This window comes from Dromiciops gliroides, chromosome 6 (genome assembly GCF_019393635.1).
Source record: "Dromiciops gliroides isolate mDroGli1 chromosome 6, mDroGli1.pri, whole genome shotgun sequence".
NCBI classification, from domain to species: Eukaryota; Metazoa; Chordata; class Mammalia; order Microbiotheria; family Microbiotheriidae; genus Dromiciops; species Dromiciops gliroides.
The window spans coordinates 211,523,712-211,542,570 of NC_057866.1; the positions used below are offsets into that span (position 1 = coordinate 211,523,712).

General features: G+C 41.3%; 1 protein-coding gene across 7 annotated transcripts in view; it reads right to left on the reverse strand.

The window, feature by feature from the left end:
* FAT1 (FAT atypical cadherin 1) overlaps positions 1–18,859 on the reverse strand; it is a 169,644-nt gene that overhangs the window by 29,152 nt on the left and 121,633 nt on the right. For all 7 annotated transcript variants that reach the window (XM_043970380.1, XM_043970379.1, XM_043970376.1 and 4 more), the window contains 7 exons: positions 14,695–18,762; positions 13,833–14,029; positions 10,032–10,185; positions 8,892–9,125; positions 6,778–7,167; positions 1,884–2,098; positions 945–1,082 (listed from right to left, as the gene is read on the reverse strand). In XM_043970380.1, the coding sequence (XP_043826315.1) occupies positions 945–1,082; positions 1,884–2,098; positions 6,778–7,167; positions 8,892–9,125; positions 10,032–10,185; positions 13,833–14,029; positions 14,695–18,762 (5,396 nt within the window). The remainder of the gene's footprint in view (positions 1–944; positions 1,083–1,883; positions 2,099–6,777; positions 7,168–8,891; positions 9,126–10,031; positions 10,186–13,832; positions 14,030–14,694; positions 18,763–18,859) is intronic.

Genomic DNA, 18,859 nt, shown 5'->3' on the forward strand with positions numbered 1-18,859 from the left:
CTTACTGTCTTAGGGAGGAAGAATAGAATTTGGAACTCAAAACTTTTTTAAAAAATTGTTTTAACATGTAATGGAGAAAAAATAAAATATAATTTTTTAAAAAAAGACTTTTTTCCCCCTGGTGTCCAAAGAAGAAGATGTGTCACTTGACTCTTCCCTGGATGATCTACGTTTCCTTTCAATGAATGATGGGAGGAACTTAAGAAGGCTGGTCTCCAGCACAATAATGGTACAATCTTACCCCAGTCCACCATTCCAGAGACATCTACATAGACCCTGACCTCATCTCCTGAACATAATTTAAAAGATTTTATTAATCACCTCTATCACTTTGCAGAGATTCTCCTTGTTCCCTCCCTCCAGAAATAGAACAAACTCTAGTACAGTTAAAAACCAAAATTATCCATGCCTGAAAATGTATGCCTCATTCACCCCCTGGAGTTTGTCACCTTTCTTTAGAGAGGCCTAAGGTAGATAGGAATTGTGGGAGTCATGAGTTCCCTGATGTTACAAACAGAAACTGATCAAATTCTGCACCTCTAGAATATTCTCCCCCATTTGTTCCTTTTCTAAACCCAAATCCTCTTTGAAGTCCTAGGTCAAAGGCCTTCTCCTCTAAGAAGCCTCCCTAGACCACTTCCTCTGGGAGTGATCTTTTCTTTATCTGCACTTGAAGTACTTCTTACCTACACAAGTGTTCTGACTGCTTGTGCACCCGTCCTCTCATCTGACACTTGGTACTGCTATTTCTCTTCTGGTGTGTGTAGCTTCTCTCCCCAGCTAGGCTCTAAGACCCCTGAGAGCGGACAAATCGTGGTGCTTTGCACAGCCCCAAGCACAGTTCTTGGCTGGTAGAATGCTGGTACCCCAAAAGTATGTCTGTTGTTTGACTTTTACCCCACCCACAAAATTCACACAACAAAACAAACAACTGTTTCTCTCACCATTTCCCGGTCTAGAAGTTGAGTCACTTTAATTTCCCCTTTTACAGGATCAATAGTAAAGGGATTCCCCTGATTGCCATCTATGATTGAATAGTGAATGTGACTGTTTGAGGGGCCATCAGCATCATCCGCCATAACCTAGAGAACACAAAACCTCGTTTAGAAATTGGCCTTGAGGGGCAGCTAGGTGGCGCAGTGGATAAAGCACCAGCCCTGGATTCAGGAGGACCTGAGTTGAAATCCAGCCTCAGACATTTGACACTCACTAGCTGTGTGACCCTGGGCAAGTCACTTAACCCTCATTACCCTGCCAAAAAAAAAGAAAAAAAAGAAAAAGAAATTGGTCTTGAGATGGACAGAGTGCTACCAAACACACTTATCCTAAGAGAAGGCGGCCAGCTGTCTGAAACAGTGTTCTCAAAGCCAAAAACCCCACCATTACAGTCTGTATTTCACTAGTGAATTACAGACGGATGGATGGACAGACGGACAGACGGACAGACGGACAGACAGACAGACAGACAGACAGACAGACACACACACACACAGCATGACAGAATCTGGACTTGTGATTTTTTTTTTTTTTAAGAGGGAATTCCTGGGTCAGGCAACTTTCTACCCATGGAGGTCAGAACCTTCTCTCCAACTTACGGGTTAGAGACACACCTCAAATCACTGAGAAGGAGATTTGCCCAGGGTGGCAGAGCCAGTCAGCGTCTGAGGCAAGGCTTGAACCCGGGTCTTCTTGTCCCCAAGGCCAGCTCTCTATCTCCCTTGCCACACAATGCCCTACTTGTTGTATATATAAATATGGTCCAGTGTCAGTTAATATACTGATCATCTTCTAATGTCCTCATAAGGTTTGTGAGCAAGATAATCTCATAGGAATCTCTTACAAAGATGGTGGGGAGAGGAGAGGAATAAGAGAGTAATGCCTACAGTGACAACACTCTGTTCAAGAACGGCGTCTTCACTGATCACTGCAGTATAGGTATCCTGGCTGAATACTGGGGTGTTATCATTGATATCTGTGACATTAACATTCACTGTTGCGACGTCACTCAGAGAAGGTGTGCCTCCATCTGTGGCTTCGACTGTCAGGTAATATTCATGAGAGCTTTCATAATCCAGGCTGTCAATAATAAATATGGCTCCTATAAAGGAAATCAAATAGAAATACTTTTAAGTTGTTAAAAGGGACAACACCTTTCTACTAAGATAATTTCCTCTCGACTTACAGACCAGGGGAGTGTAGAATGTGCCTTTCCTTAAATCGTACCACCTGGGAACCCTGAAATTTGGGACAGTGTGCCCCACTTTAAGATAGGGTTAAAAGATAATTTTCTCTCAATTTGTGACTTTTAAGTCTTTAAACCAGATCAAAATATTCAGGTACATCTTTATAGAAACTAGTCTCTTTACAAGTAGATATAATGTTTCATTTCCAAATGCGTACTCTGAAAACATTCCTCTAGAAATGTTCTTTGTCTCTTACCTGCTTACTTTTGTCCCCCATTTTCATGATAATTCTTACTTTATTACATTTAAACTATTCTCTAGGCTCTGTCTCTGACTGATACTCAATTGCATTCAACAATGAATCAATCAACAAGCACTTATTAAGAGCCTGCTATGTGTCAGGTGCTATGCTAGATGCTTGGAATACAAATATAAAAGTGGGACACCTCCAGCCTTCAGAGTTCTGTATTGATACTAGGAGAGACACAGCATCTTCACAGATAAGCAAATTAAGGTTATATGAAAAATAAATATGGGGAACACTGACAAGTAGAAGAATCTGGAGAGGTCTCTTTAAGAGGAGAGCGCCTGAAGAGAGTTACAAATGGTAGAAACAAAGAGGGGGAAGACTTGAGGCATGGGAAAGAGTCCATGGCAAGATGGGAGGTGGGATGTCACGTAAGGGATACAGCAAGAAAGCTAGCTTGGCTGTGGCATGTAATCAACCCGGAGAGGCCAGGGCCAGATAATACATTATCTAAGTACCAAGTGTCTGCAAGGATTATGCTAAAGAATTGGGGATCAGATGATACAAAATTAGTCACTATTTCTTAGTACAGTGCTTGACCCATATGCAAAGGCTTAGAGAAACACTTGCTGTCAGACTGACTGACACAGCCCCTTGCCTTTAAGGAGGGAGCTTTACAAAATAAGAGGATAAAATTTAAACATAGATAAAATATCCATGCAGAAAGCTAAAATACAAGGTTGTATGTGATAAATGTCCAGGTGAGTCTGAGACAAAGGACTATGTATAAAACTCTAGAGAGAAATCACTTTCAATTGAAGTCATGAGGAAAGATTTCATAGGAGAGATGGTACCTGAATTGGTTCTTGAAGGGAAAGATTTCAACCAACTGGGACAGGGTAACAGTGCATTCTTTCATCCTGAATCCAGATCATCTACATGCCATGGTAGCGGGAAGAAGCCTACCATCAGAAGGAATGTTTCTTCTCCCCTCCCCTGCCTCAAGATGTGGAGGAAGGAGGGTTCTGTCTCGCCTCTCCCCAGGCCACCCACACTCCACTTTAGGTCTTAAGTATCCCGGGATCCTTCCTTCCTAATCTTATTTTCAATGCTGCTTTTCACTCTGTCTCCTCCTGGCTGAATGCCATCACCCCCCTCCACACTCACCCCTGCAGGAGGGAGCCCGGAATCCCTGCTTCCGCTTACATCCCCCGGCCCACTATCTCCTGAGCACCAGACATGGCTGTTCACACAGGTCCAATAAAAGGAGGCTATTATCTTTCTGGAAAAATGAATGTTCTCCAGGGCTTATCATCTGCCCCCCTCCCCATGTCTTCCAAAGCCTTGATCAGTGGCATATAACCTTTCCTGAAGACCCTTAGGGCTTGCCAACCACCCACTATGAACCCCTGGGACTCTGGGGTCTTCCTATCTAACTCTGCAGCTGAAAGGTTTTTTTAAAGTGCTGTCTCCCCAATAAGAGGGTAAGTTCTAGAGCTGGGTACAAAGCAAATGCCTAATGTGCTTTTCATTTATCTTTCATTTTTTTGTGGCATGAGGGATAGCTGTAAGCAAAAGCCTGGAGATGAGATTGGGTAGCAGGAGAATAAACGATGGTGTGTGATCCACTTGGGCTGGGCTGCAGGTTTTCTGAAGGGAGACAATGTAAGACAAAACCAAAAAGGAAGGCTGAAGTTGGGGCCCAGCACAAGGCCTTGAGTAATATTTTATCTGATAATCAATGAAGAATCACTGAATGTGATGTGAGCAATGCATTAAAAAGATTATGCAGGGAACAATAAAGGATGGATTGGAGAAGGAAGAAATTAAAGGCTAGAACACCAGTAATGACAATCACTGAGAGAAGTCATGAAGACCTGAACTAGGTACTTCTAGTGGGAGTGGAAAGAAGGGGATAGAGGCAATGTCATGCAGAGAAATGGAAGCTAGATTTAGAGTTCAAGAACCCAACTTCGAATTCTAGCTCCATTACTTTTTTTTTTTTTTGCAGGGCAATGGAGGTTAAGTGACTTGCCCAGGTTCACACAGCTAGTAAGTGTCAAGTGTCTGAGGCCAGATTTGAACTCAGGTCCTCCTGACTCCAGGGCTGGTGCTTTATTCACTGCGCCACCTAGCCGCCCCCATTACTTATTATTTATTAACAAGAGCCAGGCAACTAACTCCTCTGGCCTCTAGTTTCTTCATTTATAAAGGGAGGGAAGGGGGGAGGAAGGCAGGAAGGAAGGCAGGAAGGAAGGCAGGCAGGAAGGAAGGCAGGCAGGAAGGCAGGCAGGAAGGCAGGCAGGAAGGAAGGCAGGCAGGAAGGCAGGCAGGCAGGCAGGCAGGAAGGAAGGCAGGCAGGCAGGCAGGCAGGCAGGCAGGCAGGCAGGCAGGCAGGCAGGCAGGCAGGCAGGCAGGCAGGCAGGCAGGAAGGAAGGAAGGAAGGAAGGAAGGAAGGAAGGAAGGAAGGAAGGAAGGAAGGAAGGAAGGAAGGGAGGGAGGGAGGGAGGGAGGGAGGAAGGAAGGCAGGAAGGAAGGCAGGCAGGAAGGCAGGCAGGAAGGAAGGAAGGAAGGCAGGAAGGAAGGCAGGAAGGAAGGGAGGGAGGGAGGGAGGGAGGGAGGGAGGGAGGGAGGGAGGGAGGGAGGGAGGGAGGGAGGGAGGGAGGGAGGAGGAAGGAAGGAAGGAAGGAAGGAAGGAAGGAAGGAAGGAAGGAAGGAAGGAAGGAAGGAAGGAAGGAAGGAAGGAAGGAAGGAAGGGAGGGAGGAAGGAAGGGAGGGAGGGAGAGAGGGAAAGGAAAGGAAAGGAAAGGAAGGAGAGAAGGAAGGGGGAGAGGGTTGACCTAGATTACCTCCAAGGCCTCTTCCCATCCTAAATTGACAAGCCCAAGGAAACTGATAGAAGCTGGAAACTGACTAGACATAAGGACTGATGAAAAAGGAAGAGTCAGAGGTTTTGAGTTCAGGAAAGCTTTTTGTGCCTTTTCAGAAACAGTGAAGCAAGAAAGAAAAGTAACTTCTTGGGGGTGGGGGGAGGATGTACTGAGAGATAGGGGAGTAGACTGGAGTCATTGGGAGGCCTTGGCTTTATAGTCAAAGGTTCAGTCCCATCTCTGTTACCAAGCAATCAACAAACTTTTATTAAGGTTCTCCCAGGTGCCAGACCACTAGTCTAGTGCTGGGATACAAATTCAAAGAGTGAAACAATCCCCACTCTCAATGTCTCTAGGATGACTCAGTTTCCTCACTGGTAAAATAAGGGGGATGGATTAGATCTCTAAGGTCCCTCTCAGCTTTCAATCTTCTGATCCAATATGAAACAAGGCTTCTACTGTATTTGAAATTCAGGCAAGGGCTACCATCCACATGGAATCTTTCCTTGTCCCCTAACTGCTAGTGCCACCTGGGAAGTTAGTACTTATTCTGTATGTTACTTTCATTTACTTCTCAGTGTATGTGTCATTTCTCCATGTAGTATAAGTTATCTTGCATTTTTGGCTTTGCCTAGCACAGTGCCAGGCATGCAGTAAGGTGTTAATTACTGCTTACTGACTGACTGATTCTCTTAAACTTAAAAAAAAAAGACCTTGTGGCAAGAATAGTGAAAATCGATTTTCACTGGGCCACATTTTGAGAGGACCACAGCTACTTTTAGAGGGTGGTTTATCCCAAGACTTCCCAACTTAATGTGTTCAGATGTCACACCCTCTGACCTGACTGGTGGCCCATGGGAAAATATGATTCAGAGTAATTCAAATGCTAGAGGTAGGCTTTAACAGATAAAGGACCACATCACTTGGAGAAGAGTCACTTGCCTGCTATAGAAACTTAGATTACGGAGGATGAAACTGATGACTCACCAGCAGGTCTGATTTACCTATCAAATGAGTTCACAATGGAGAAAAACAGGTACTAAGGAGAGAAACTTTTCAATTAAGCTCTATTCCTCCAGCCCTGACGAAAGCAACTTTGCAAAAGTCTAACTGAATAATGCTCTAACTGCAATGACAGTTAATTTTCTCATGGGGCTGTTGTTTTTTTAAGCAAATCAGACACAACACACATTTATTTTCTTTTTAACCATATCATTTAAGACTTTTAAAAACTTTTCCTGAATCCTTTTCAACTACTACTTAGGCTAAAAAAATGAATGCATTTAGTGCCTTATCTCTCTCTCACACACAAGGGTATTAATACATAAGTGTATAATTTGCCTAAATATTATATATAAAATACATAATTATATAATATATAAATGATGCATCATATAATTTAAGAGGCCAAGCCATAAGAAGGCAACTATTTGGTGGACTAATATAAGGTTTCCATTTGTGACAGGGGCTAAGTTACCTGTTGTAGAATCAATACTGAATTTCCCATGCTCATTGCCACTGATGATTGCATAAGTGATCTCTGCATTGGCTTCAATATCCCGGCTGGCCGCATAGACCTGAAGAACCTCTGTTCCCACGAGGATGTCCTCAGGCACCGTGGCTCCATACTCACGATATTCAAACACAGGTGGATTATCATTAATATCCAAAACAGAGACAACAACAGTGCCGGTAGCAGTCAGCCTCCTTGGCACACCCTGATCTACAGCTTTCAAAATCAGATTGTACACCGCCTGTAACTCTCGGTCCAAAGGCTTCTCCAATCGGATAATTCCAGAGGATTCATCAATGGAGAATTGCCCATCTGCAGAGTTCAGCAATGAGTAGGAAATCTTGTGATTTAATCCTAGCCAAAAATAAAAATAACAATTATATACATAGATGTACATATAATACATACATACAGATGTTTGCGTGTAGGCATAAAAATAAAAGCACATTGAGGAAGATGCTCTATAAAAATAAACATTTTTATTTAAAGTTTTGAGTTCCAAATTCTATCCTTTCTCATCCCCCTCTCTAAGGTGATAAGCAATCAGATAAAGGCTATACATGTGCTCTTCTTCAAAAGTCTAAGGGAAGTGGGGAATTTGAATGACTGTGCAAAAGCAAGGGTTTTTTTTTAAATGTAAAAGGAGATAATATTTATATCAAAGTTAATCTTAGGCTTATCTCTAAATTTAGACAATTTAGAGAATATACCCCAAGCCTTCCAAGCTCATACTGGTGTGATCAGCCACGGTTGGACACTATCTTGACCCCAACATAGTGATTGGTCCTTTTTGAGAACAAAGGACAATCAACCAGGCTTATTATACTTGTAACTACTGGTCAATACTAACCAACTTTTCCTGATCTGTATAAGAATTACAAATAACACACTGAGAAAACACCTGGCTCTTTGGAAATCTGAAGTACAGCATGATGCCAAATTCCAAGACATACTACAGAGCCAGCCGCCCTTAATAATTCAGTATATTAACTAATTTTACTGATGAGTAATTGCCCTCTTTGCCGTTCTCAGACACTTCAGTGCTGCATTCAAGAAACATATAACTTTAACTTCATGTCAAAATGCTTTGAAATTAAACTGCCATGACCTGCAGCACTGTTCTTAAAAGATATTACAACCTGCTTCATGAAATTTGACATTTCTCAAAGTCTGGTGTTGTTAAATACTGAAAGACATAATTTGCTCCTGTCATTCTCCTATAAAAGGAACTCTAAATTCTCCATAATAACAACTCCCATTTATATGGTGCTTCAAGGCTCTCAAAGCACTTTGCACGTCATTCAAAGCTCAGGCATGAGATGCCAAGCAGGATGACGAAAATTCACATTTTTTTAGAGTGTTTGAAGGTTCACAAAACACTTTTCTTCAAAACAGTGCTGTGAGGTGGACAGCAAAAGCATTTTCATCTCCATTTTACAGATGACAAGACTGACACTCTGAGGAATTAAATGACTTACATAACAGAACTAGCAAGGAGCAAGTCAGGATATAAACCTAGGTCACCCCGAGTGCAGTGCTCTGTGTCACTGTCTTTGTAACACAAGGACCTAGCAAAATGCCTGGCCCATAGGTGGTGCTTAATAAACACCTTTCCGACTTGGCTTGCCCACAGTGATAGCTAGCTAGTATGGGAGCAATCTGAGGCAGGATTTAAATTTCTGGACTCAAAGTCCAATGTTTCATTCATTACGACACTTTAGTTTCTTCACCTAAGAAATAAAGAAAGGAACCGATGAACTCCAAGGTCCCTTTCAGTCATGATCCAATAGGGGAGAGAAAGGAGGTGCTATTTATATAGCACCTCTATGTACTCGATGATCTTTACACATATTATCTTATTTGATTCTCACAAACCCCCTGGAAGTTAGGTCCTATCATAATCCCCATTTTATAGTTGAGGAAACTGAGGCACACAGAGGTTTAAGTGATTTTGCCCAAGGTCACACAGCTAGTAGGTGTTTGAGGATGGATTTCAATTCAAGTCTTCCTGATTTCAAGCCCAGTGCTCTATCCACTGCACCACTAGCTTCTTCTCTACTCCGTTATTACTAATATACCTGCATCTGCATCAGTGGCCTGCACTCTCGTCAACGGTGTCTTGGGCTCAGTGTTTTCAAACACTGTAATGGCATATGGATCAGCTGAGAATTCTGGGGCATTATCATTGACATCTTCCAACGTGAAGACAACACTCATCTGGCAGAATCGCCCTCCTCCGTCTGTAGCCTTGATCAAAAGATTATAAACTGCTTGTTGCTCACGATCCAGGGGGGAAACTGTTTTCAATTCACCTAAAAACCAAACAAGACATGCTAAAGAAAGAGACTCACTTGGAACTTGAAGAGAAATTCTGCCCTAGTCATCTATAACATTGTGTCTATCCACCGCTCCCCCTGCCCCAGCTTTGCTTCTACACGAGCACTAGCTGAATAAATGGCCTTCCTTTGGTGAACAATTTTGTCAGTGCCCAAGTGAAGAGCTGCACCAGCCTGGCCAGTCCCAGGTTCACAAATTATGTCTGTTGCTGGGGGTTTTAATCTTAAAGATTCAAAGCAAGCGCCTATACTTATTTCCAACTTATTTCCATCAGTAAAGTATCTATGGAAGTTAACCAACACCTAAATTTTTGCATGTAATAGAATCATGAGATCCACTCAAGAAGTCCAGATTTGTATGCTTATGACCAGTTCTGAGAGAAGATATCTAACAAGGATAGTTTTAGTGATAGACTATTTTAATGAAGGAAAATTAGGAAGGGCGAAGATGGCAGCAATTAAAAACCAAATTAAATACCATTTGTTATTTTAATTGTGAGTATTCCAAATTACATGTTTATGATGGCTAATTGATGTATCATGTTTCTCCTCAGGAGAGACAATAAAGTCAAAATAATGAAGAATATCAGCAATAAAAGAGGCAAAGCAGCAAACGTAAGGTATGACTTTTAACTTGAAAGAAAAAGAGTAAGTTAATATAAAGTCAAAGGAAATTTAAATTATGATCTCATGGGATTGTTCTTTTGTTATTTAACTATTTTTCCCCCCATGGACTTTTAGACTTTAAAAAATGTCATTTATTTAACATCAAAAAAAATATAAAAAAAACCAAGAGAGTTACCGGTAAGACTGTTGGGAATGACCTAATTTGTATTTGACTTTGTTAGAAGCTGCAGTTCAGTTGCAGCCAATTGCTTTTACCTGTATCTGCATTTAGTTTGAATTTTTCTGCACCAGGGCCAGACAACGTGTAAGTAATTTCCGCATTGGAACGGATATCTGCATCTACAGCAGAGACCTGCAGGATTAGTTTCCCAGGAACGATATCTTCAGGAATTGTATCTGAATAGGCACTCTAAAACATTTGAAAGGGAAAAAAAATGAACTTGTGATTGGGGTGAGAGAGAAACATCTGAGTCATTTTTAGTGACACTTCATAAGACACGACTAGGAGATTACCTGCCAAAAAATAAAAATCTCTACAACATTTTTCTCACTCTACACTATTAAGCAAGTCAATTAACATTATTATACACGCGATAAACTTCATCCAATTAGGAACTACAGAACACAATAAGCAGTGGGGCAGCTCTGAGGATGATTTTTTACCAGAAGTTCAAATTTGCATTTACATTTCAGGATATATTTTGGACAGAAAGTGGTACTGGTGTAGAACATAGAGAGTCAGCCTCATAGTCAAGGAGACCTCAGTTGAAGCCCCAAGTCTGACATATACCGCTAGTATGTGACCCTGGGTAAGTCCCTTCATCTCCGGAACCCAATCTGCATTGATGGAAAGAGTCTGCTAAGGAGTAGGTCTCTGGACCAATGAAAATACAGGTGCTAATCAAAAAAAGTTTTGGATAACCTAATCTGTTAACGCCGTTTATTACTTAGCTATATCCTAGTGATCTTAAGAGAAATCTTAAGTAGCCTCTTTTGCCCAATTATATTTTGTACAAAAGTAAATACTGAATATTTATAACCATAAAAAACCTTATTTATTTTTATAATCATGTACACATATACAACTATCACTAGTTCTAGATGTTTTGGAGCTTATAGTGTAAACAATATACACACGAAGTCTAGATTTTTCTGAGTTCAGTTCTATAAAATCAAGAAGACATTTGTAAATACTGAACATTTTACTTGATTAAATTGGGATCAATTGTGAAAAAACCTAAAAGACATGGAACTACACTCCTACCTTCTGCCATACTCTTGAGCCAATTCCCAACCTATGTCATGTTGTGTGGAGCTTCAGCTCCTGTTGCAGAGAGTGGTTGGAGAAAGAAAGGTAAACCCATTGCCAGATCCACAACAAATAGGCATTTTCTACCTTCAAGGGGACTCTTTCCAATGCAAAGTAGTTCTCTTACTGATGCTCACTGAGTCTCATTATTCCGACATGAATCCTTAACGTCAGCCAATCTTGACTATCCATCATTCTCCAAATACTTCAGGCACATTTCTGCCATATTTTTTCTAAAGTCCTTCACTCTACTTGGAATCCTAGCTTTTTCTTGTCTAAGTCTTCATCTTCCTTTGAGGCCCGGCTCAAAGACCACCCACAGGGAATTCTTTCCTTTGTTGGTCTTCAGTGATGACTCTTTCCTCTAAACTCCTACAGAATTCTGGGCCTATAATATCAGTCTGGTGCTTATTCTACCCTGCTTCGTGTCGTTATTTCTCTTTCTCCACTTACACACTATTTCCAGCAATTAGGTTATGATAACTTACACTGCCATAGTGCTTCAAGGTAACCAAAGTGTACTGCAGTATGCAGTACAAGCATTATGATTTCCCATGTCTTCCCCCATTTTACTGATAAGGAAATTGAAAGAGCATCAAACTAGGGGATCTGGGTCTGAACCCAAATTCTGCCACCTGAGTAAGCCCAAAAAAGTTACTTAAATTCTTTGGGCTTTATTCTCCTCCATTATAAAAGGAAGGGGTTGGAACTAGAGGAATTCTAAGGTCCTTCCCCACTCCAAATCAATGACCTGATGACTTGCTAAAGCCGTACATCAGTGGATTTTTAAACCAAGCTCCTCTACAATGTTCCTGTCAGCAAGGGCTGTGTTTGATTTGCTTCAATTTAACTCAACCATCATTTGTTAAGCACCTATTAGGTACCATAATGTACCAGGCACTGTGCTAGACATTTAGGATGCCAAAATGAAAAATAGCTGGGTAGGCCACTATTCTCAAAGACCTTACAACACTTTTGGGTAGGGGGTGGGATGGATACACAAGGACAGAAACAAATATTACAAAAGTAATAGTGTAAATAGAGGAGAAGCAAATGTCCAGACAAAATGTTGCAGAGGAAACTGAGGAAGGAGAAGCAAGAATAAAAGGAAACATGCAATTTATTAAGTACTTACTATGTGGCAGGGACTATGCTAAGCCACTTACAAATAGGATCTCATGTGATGCTCACAACAACCCTGGGAGGTGGGTACTACTATTATCACCAATTTACAGATGAGGAAACTGAGACAGGCAGAGGTTGACTTGCCTAGTATCACATAACTAGTGTCTAAGGATGAATTCAAACTCAGGTCTTCTGACTCCAGGCCCAAACACCGTTTTACTTTCAGCTCAACTCTGTAATCCAGCAACATTTGGCAATGTCCTGTCTGGCATAAGGACTCAATTTCTGCTTAATTTGAAGCACTAAATAAACAATGATGACAAAATGTGTAAACTTTTTTTTTAATATAGTAGTATGATCTTGCCAAATGATTTATTTCTTTTCTCGACTCTCCTTCATACAGGCAAATTAAATATACTTAGTAAACTTCTGTTGGATAGTTCATAAAATCAAATTAAAGTCGTGGTGCCTGTCCTCCATTACCAATTTGGGGTACTGGGTTCTAGTTCTGACACTGTCCAAAAAATGCCTTGGTCTTAGGGCATGCTATTTCCATTCTCTGGGTTTGAGATTGTTTCTTTGTAAAATCAGGGAGTTGAATTTGATGATCTCCAAAGGCTGTAAGGGACTGACATGGTGATATCTATTTTTCAGAGCTAGAGAACATTTACAGAAGCAGTCCTGAAGCATCTTCTATTTCTACCCCACCTGTGATGTCTGCCTTCTTCTCTACTCAAATCGGATTGAAGAAAAAATAAAATCTGCGATATTAACTCCCCTAAACTATTAAGTTTAGACTTAGTTCTAGACTACTTTGAAAGGACCTTGCTTTCAACAAAGAGAGGCAGGTTGTCTCTCCACCAGTAAAGCTTCTAATCTTTCTACCACTTAATTCACTGGTCTACTCAAGTTTCTGGTTTGAAAATGAATTCTTTCCCTACTGGTCAACCCTTAGGTGAAGAACATCTCAACTGGGGTGGTCTTCAGATAAAAGGCACACAGTCTTTCCCAATGCTCCAGACTGAAGCCACTTTTATTGAAAAAGACCTGCTGGGGGCGGCTAGGTGGTGTAGCGGATAAAGCACCGGCCCTGGATTCAGGAGGACCTGAGTTCAAATCTGGCCGCAGACACTCAACACTTATTAGCTGTGTGGCCCTGGGCAAGTCACTTAACCCCCATTGCCCTGCAAAAAATAAATAAACAAACAAACTAATTAATTAATTAAAGGACCTGCTGAAGCTGATACTATGCTAGTTTAGACTTTGAGAACCCAGGATCACTTCCATTCCATGACATACTACAAAAATGGAGGATTTTAGTGCAAGACTAAGGACAAGCCATTAACTCTTCCCAAAGCCAGGCCCAGAACCCAGTGCTCATAACTGAAGATGGTAAATAGGCATGAAAACTGCTGTCTTCTCAGATAAACCATCCAATGACAATTCATCACATGGATTTACTTTGTCTTTTGGTATAATAGAATGAAGGGCCAACTATTTACTTGGAGGGGTCAGTATGTTGTAAGAGATTCCTGTTTCTTCATCCGTGAATAATTAAAGGACTAAGCACAACACTCACTTTTAGATAGATGCTGAATGCATTCAGTGGGTAGATTTCATACCTTTTCACAAATGGGGCTGTTGTCATTTGCATCGAGGACTTTCACTTCCACTATGGCTTTTGAAGAAAAGGCACCATCTGTTGCAGTAATGGTGAGAAGATAGCTGTCTTTTTTTTCCCTATCTAGAGGTTTCTTCACGTAGACTTTCCATTCATTCTGTATATTTTCAACTGCAAATTGTCCTAATGGATCTCCCCCTATATTGTCAAGGAAGGGGAAAATTATGTTGTTAAATTAACTGAAATAAGACATAAAGTTAATTATACAGAGGGTAGTCAAGTCTGTTTTGTTTAAAGAGTTGAACATATTTTTGCAAATGAAAACATAACGTAAATATTTTTTTTACCTTTGTGTCAAAAAATGAATGCAGCACTAATCAAATGACATGCATTTATTTAAGTGCCTACTGAGTGTCAACACTGCTAGGTGCTGGGGGCACACATTAAAGCAATGCTTTTAATATCTAGTGTGGGACCCAAAAAGGAAGCACAAATGCTACTGAAGATTCATTTATGCTGCCATCCATCTGCAGTTTTGCTATTAAAAATCATCATATCATTTATTACAGGAGAAGTATATATTTCATTGAAATGTGGGGAGCAATAAAAAAATGAAATGCAATCTAATAAAACAAATTTAAACCCTGTACAGGCAATAAAAATACCATGATGGAATCTGAAATATATTTTAAAAGGTGTTCTTTCCAATTATTTATAATGAATTTTACAACTAGAACCTTCTCTTTGGTGCCCATTAGCATATAATTTGTTTCTCCAGAATTTTTGATCCCTGAAAACTGTGATTCATTGACTTTGTAAAATTTGACTGCATTTATTAAACAATTATGTCTTTTTTTTTTTACCTGTTATATAATAAGTCACTTGTCTGTTAATCTCTTCGGTATCAGCATCAGTGGTGCTTAATATAGCAATGACACCACCAGGTGGGTCATCTTCACTCACAGTCCCTTTGTAAATTTCTGCAGTGAAGCGTGGAGGGTTGTCATTCACATCTGTTACAGAAATTTCCACAACTGCTGTGGAAGACAGCTGAACTTTCTCCCCATAATCAGATGCAACCACTGTGATGTGGTATTTGTCTTTCTTTTCATGATCAAGTTCCTTAAGAGTTGTAATCCACCCAGTTTCCATATCTATGGCAAAAGACTCAATGACATCCAAGCTTTGTGACTGGTCTAAACTATAGAGGATTTGGCCGTTGGTTCCTGAATCAAGATCAGTTGCCTTGACTTGGATGACTTTACTTCCCCCTGGCAGGTTTTCAACAATAAATGCTTCATATGGGTTGGACTCTAAGACCGGACTGTTATCATTAGCATCTTTCACCTGAATACTGATGTCTACAGAAGACACAACTTCAGAGTCTTCATGGGTGCTTTGGGCAACCACTGAAAACTGGTACCATTTTGTCGTCTCGTGATCAAGACTCTTCTCTAGTTTCAGTTTCCCACTGTGTTTGTCGATGACAAAGACTTCGCCCCCATTGCTCTCAGGTGTATTCCCTTTGGTTAAGCTGTATAACACGGGCTGACTATGATCTACTCTGATAACATCTATTTCAGTTCCAATAGGCAGGTCTTCTGAGACCGTATAGGTGTAAAAAGGCTCTGAAAATTTGGGCAGCGGAGTTTCTGGGGGGAGGATTTTCACATAAACCGGAACAACAGATTCTTTGGGGGGAGACCCACCATCCATTGCTCTCACAAAGAAAGTGAAAACCTCATTTTCTAAGCCAACCAGGCTTTCTTTTGTTGTGATGATTCCAAGGAGTTTGTTGATTTCCAGATTCTCCTGGACACTTTCAGAATCCGCTTCTATGGAGTATGTGATGTCTGCATTGGAGCCCTCATCGGCATCTGATGCAAGCACTTTGATGACAGAGGTGCCTTTGGCGGCATCAGAGCCAATATTCACTCTGTACTTGGTTGCTCGGAATTGAGGAGCATTATCGTTATCATCTGTAAGGATCACATTGATGGTGCAGAAGGCAACCTTTCCTCCAGCATCCTTGGCCATCAGTCGAATTGCAATGACCTTTTCTCCTGAGGTTTCTCGGTCAAGCTTTTCTGAGGTAAATATCTGTCCCCGCTCATTTGTGTAAAATCTGTCTCTGGCAAAGTCATTTACAATATGGTAAGTAACCTGACCATAAATTCCAGAATCCTCATCAGTTGCTTTGACTTCGATCACCAGGGTCTGCAAAGGGGCATTTTCAGCCAATTCTACTTCATATTCATTTTGCATGAAAACGGGGCTATGCAAATTGGCTTGGATTACAATAATCTCGACCTGGGCTGAGCTCCTGAACACGCCATCAGACACAGAGACATTAATATTGTAAAATGGCTTTAAGGTCTGTCGGCGTGGGTTTGAAAGGGTGATTATGCCTGTCTTGCTATCAATTGCAAAATTCTTATGCTCGTTACCCGACAGGATGGAATATTCCAGTTTGTCGATGTCTGAACCGTCTGCATCATAGGCTTTAATACAGGTCACAAAATGTCCATGGGGGGCTTGCTCACTTATTTTAGCTTCATAGAGGAGCTGGTCAAATAATGGTGGATTATCATTGAGATCAGTGACTTCCACCATCACGATCACATCACTACTCAATGGGGGCATGCCGCTATCAATAGCCCTCACCAGCAGTTTGTGCTGCTGAGTCTCCTCATAGTCCAGGGTTCTCACCAATGAAATAAGACCACTGCTGCTATCTATATGGAAATGGTCAGGACTTTTGCTATGGTTCCCAAACAAATGATAAGAAATCCCCCTGTTGGGTGCAGAATCTGAATCCGTAGCCTGAACTTGAACAACAGACATTCCGATCACAGCCGCCTCGGACAGGGTCGTAGCGTACAACTGCTGTGCAAAGACAGGAGGGTTATCATTGACATCTTCAACAATGATGTCAAGAAACACCTCAGCGTGAACCCCAGTCAAGGAGTCAGTCGCTCGGATGCTTAATTTATATGCGGGGTGAGATTCAAAATCCAAAGGAGCTATGACATTTATAACTCCAGTATTGAAGTTGATAGTAAACTGACTAAATGGATCTCCATCTGTAATGCTGTAAAAGACCTTAAGGCCTTCTGGGCTGTTGGCTTGTACATGGACAACTGGGCTATGCAACTGGATATTCTCAGGGATCTCAGCACTGTAAAAGGCCTTTTCAAAAATAGGCATGGCTTTGTTCATAACTGTAATTGGCACAATGACTTCAGTAGAGAAAGCCGGGTCGCCGCCATCTTTGGCTACTATGGTGATGAGATACTCCTTATTTAAGGTGTCTGGCTCAAACTTCTTTTTCAAGGAGATTTCACCAGAAGGCCCAATCTGGAAGTGTTCATGGTGTTCCTTGAGGTAATAGTGCACTTCCCCATTTCTACCAACGTCTTTGTCGACAGCAGTCACACTACGGATGACGTGGCCCACCTCGGCATCAACTTTGACAACAGCATAATAAGGAAGGTTGACAAACACGGGTGCATTATCGTTTTGGTCTTCTATGACGACTCTCACCACGATGTGTGCCACCACCGAGGGCTTATGTTCTTCTGTCACTTCTACAACTACATCAAAAGCCTCTTGTTGCTCACGATCAAACGGTATGCCTGTGGTTGAGAGCACTCCGGATGTGTGGCTTATTTTAAATCTGCTGTCAGGGTTGAGGATGTGATAAAACAAAGGCTTATTTATTTGATTCCCAATGGCAGTAATAACAGCGATGGTTCTGGCCTCCGTGGAATTCTCTTTCACTACTGCAGAGTAGGAGTTCTGGGTAAACTTCAGCGGACTCTCTTTGCTTTCTTTCACGTTGATTTTTACAGAGGTGTGGCTCGTGAATCTGCCATCAGAAGCCCTCACTGTCAACTCGTATCTACTTCTTAATTGGGTTGCATTTTGGACAGTTATAGTCCCAGTCTTAGGATCTATTAGAAATTTCTCACCAATGTTGCCTTCAGGAATGGAATACATCAACTGTGAAAAAGCAACTGAATCAGCATCTGTAGCGTTTACTGTGATGACTTTTACTCCTTTGTATGTGGGCACCAAAATAGATGTTTCATATAGCATTCTGGGGAACACGGGAGGGCAATCGTTAATGTCAATTACATGTATCGTCACATTGGCCGCATGCTCTGCAAATAAACGTGGGGTTCCCATGTCGTGGACTTGCACCGTAAAGTGGAAAATATGTGCTTCCTCGTAATCCAAGCTAAGTACAGTTCGAATGGCGCCAGTACTTGAGTCGATGGCAAAATATTTGTGGGCAGAGGGCTCGACAATCTGATAAACAAGCAAAGCATTTGATTCCTTATCGGCATCTGTAGCTCGAATGACTAGTGGGACATTTTTGTCTGTTAAGACCACACTACTGATTGAAGCTGATTCACTGATGAGTCCTGTGTATTCTGCCTGCATAAAGACTGGCACGTTGTCATTCTCATCTTGAAGATGCACCCAAACGGTCGTATTAGCAGACAGACCAGCCATGTTCGTTCCTTGAACTATGAGGGTGTAAAAGGGGAGAGTTTCGAAATCCAGAACTTTTTGAGTGATGATAACACCTGAGTTGGGGTTAATGTCAAAAGCATCGCCTATGTTTCCATCTTTTATTTCATACACCACAGATGACTGACTATGTGCACTGACTATCCCGATAAAGCTACCAATGGAAGCAGTTTCACTTATTTCAGTAGAGTATTCTTTAGCGGTAAACCTGGGGATGGCATTATCAGAGACAGTGACAAAGATGTGCACTGAAGTCATTTCACTGAGTGGAGGATTCCCTTTGTCTGTAGCTTTCACCATCAAATCATATTCTCCTTGGTTACTTCGGTCAAGCTCTTTGGCAGTCTTTATAGAACCTAATATAGGATCGATAGTAAAGGAATTCCCAATATTCCCTGCAAAAAAAAAAAAAGAAAGAAAGAAAAAGAAAGTATTACTACATGTATATTTTAGAGGGAAAAAAGGCAAAGATCAGTCAGTCAATAAGTATTT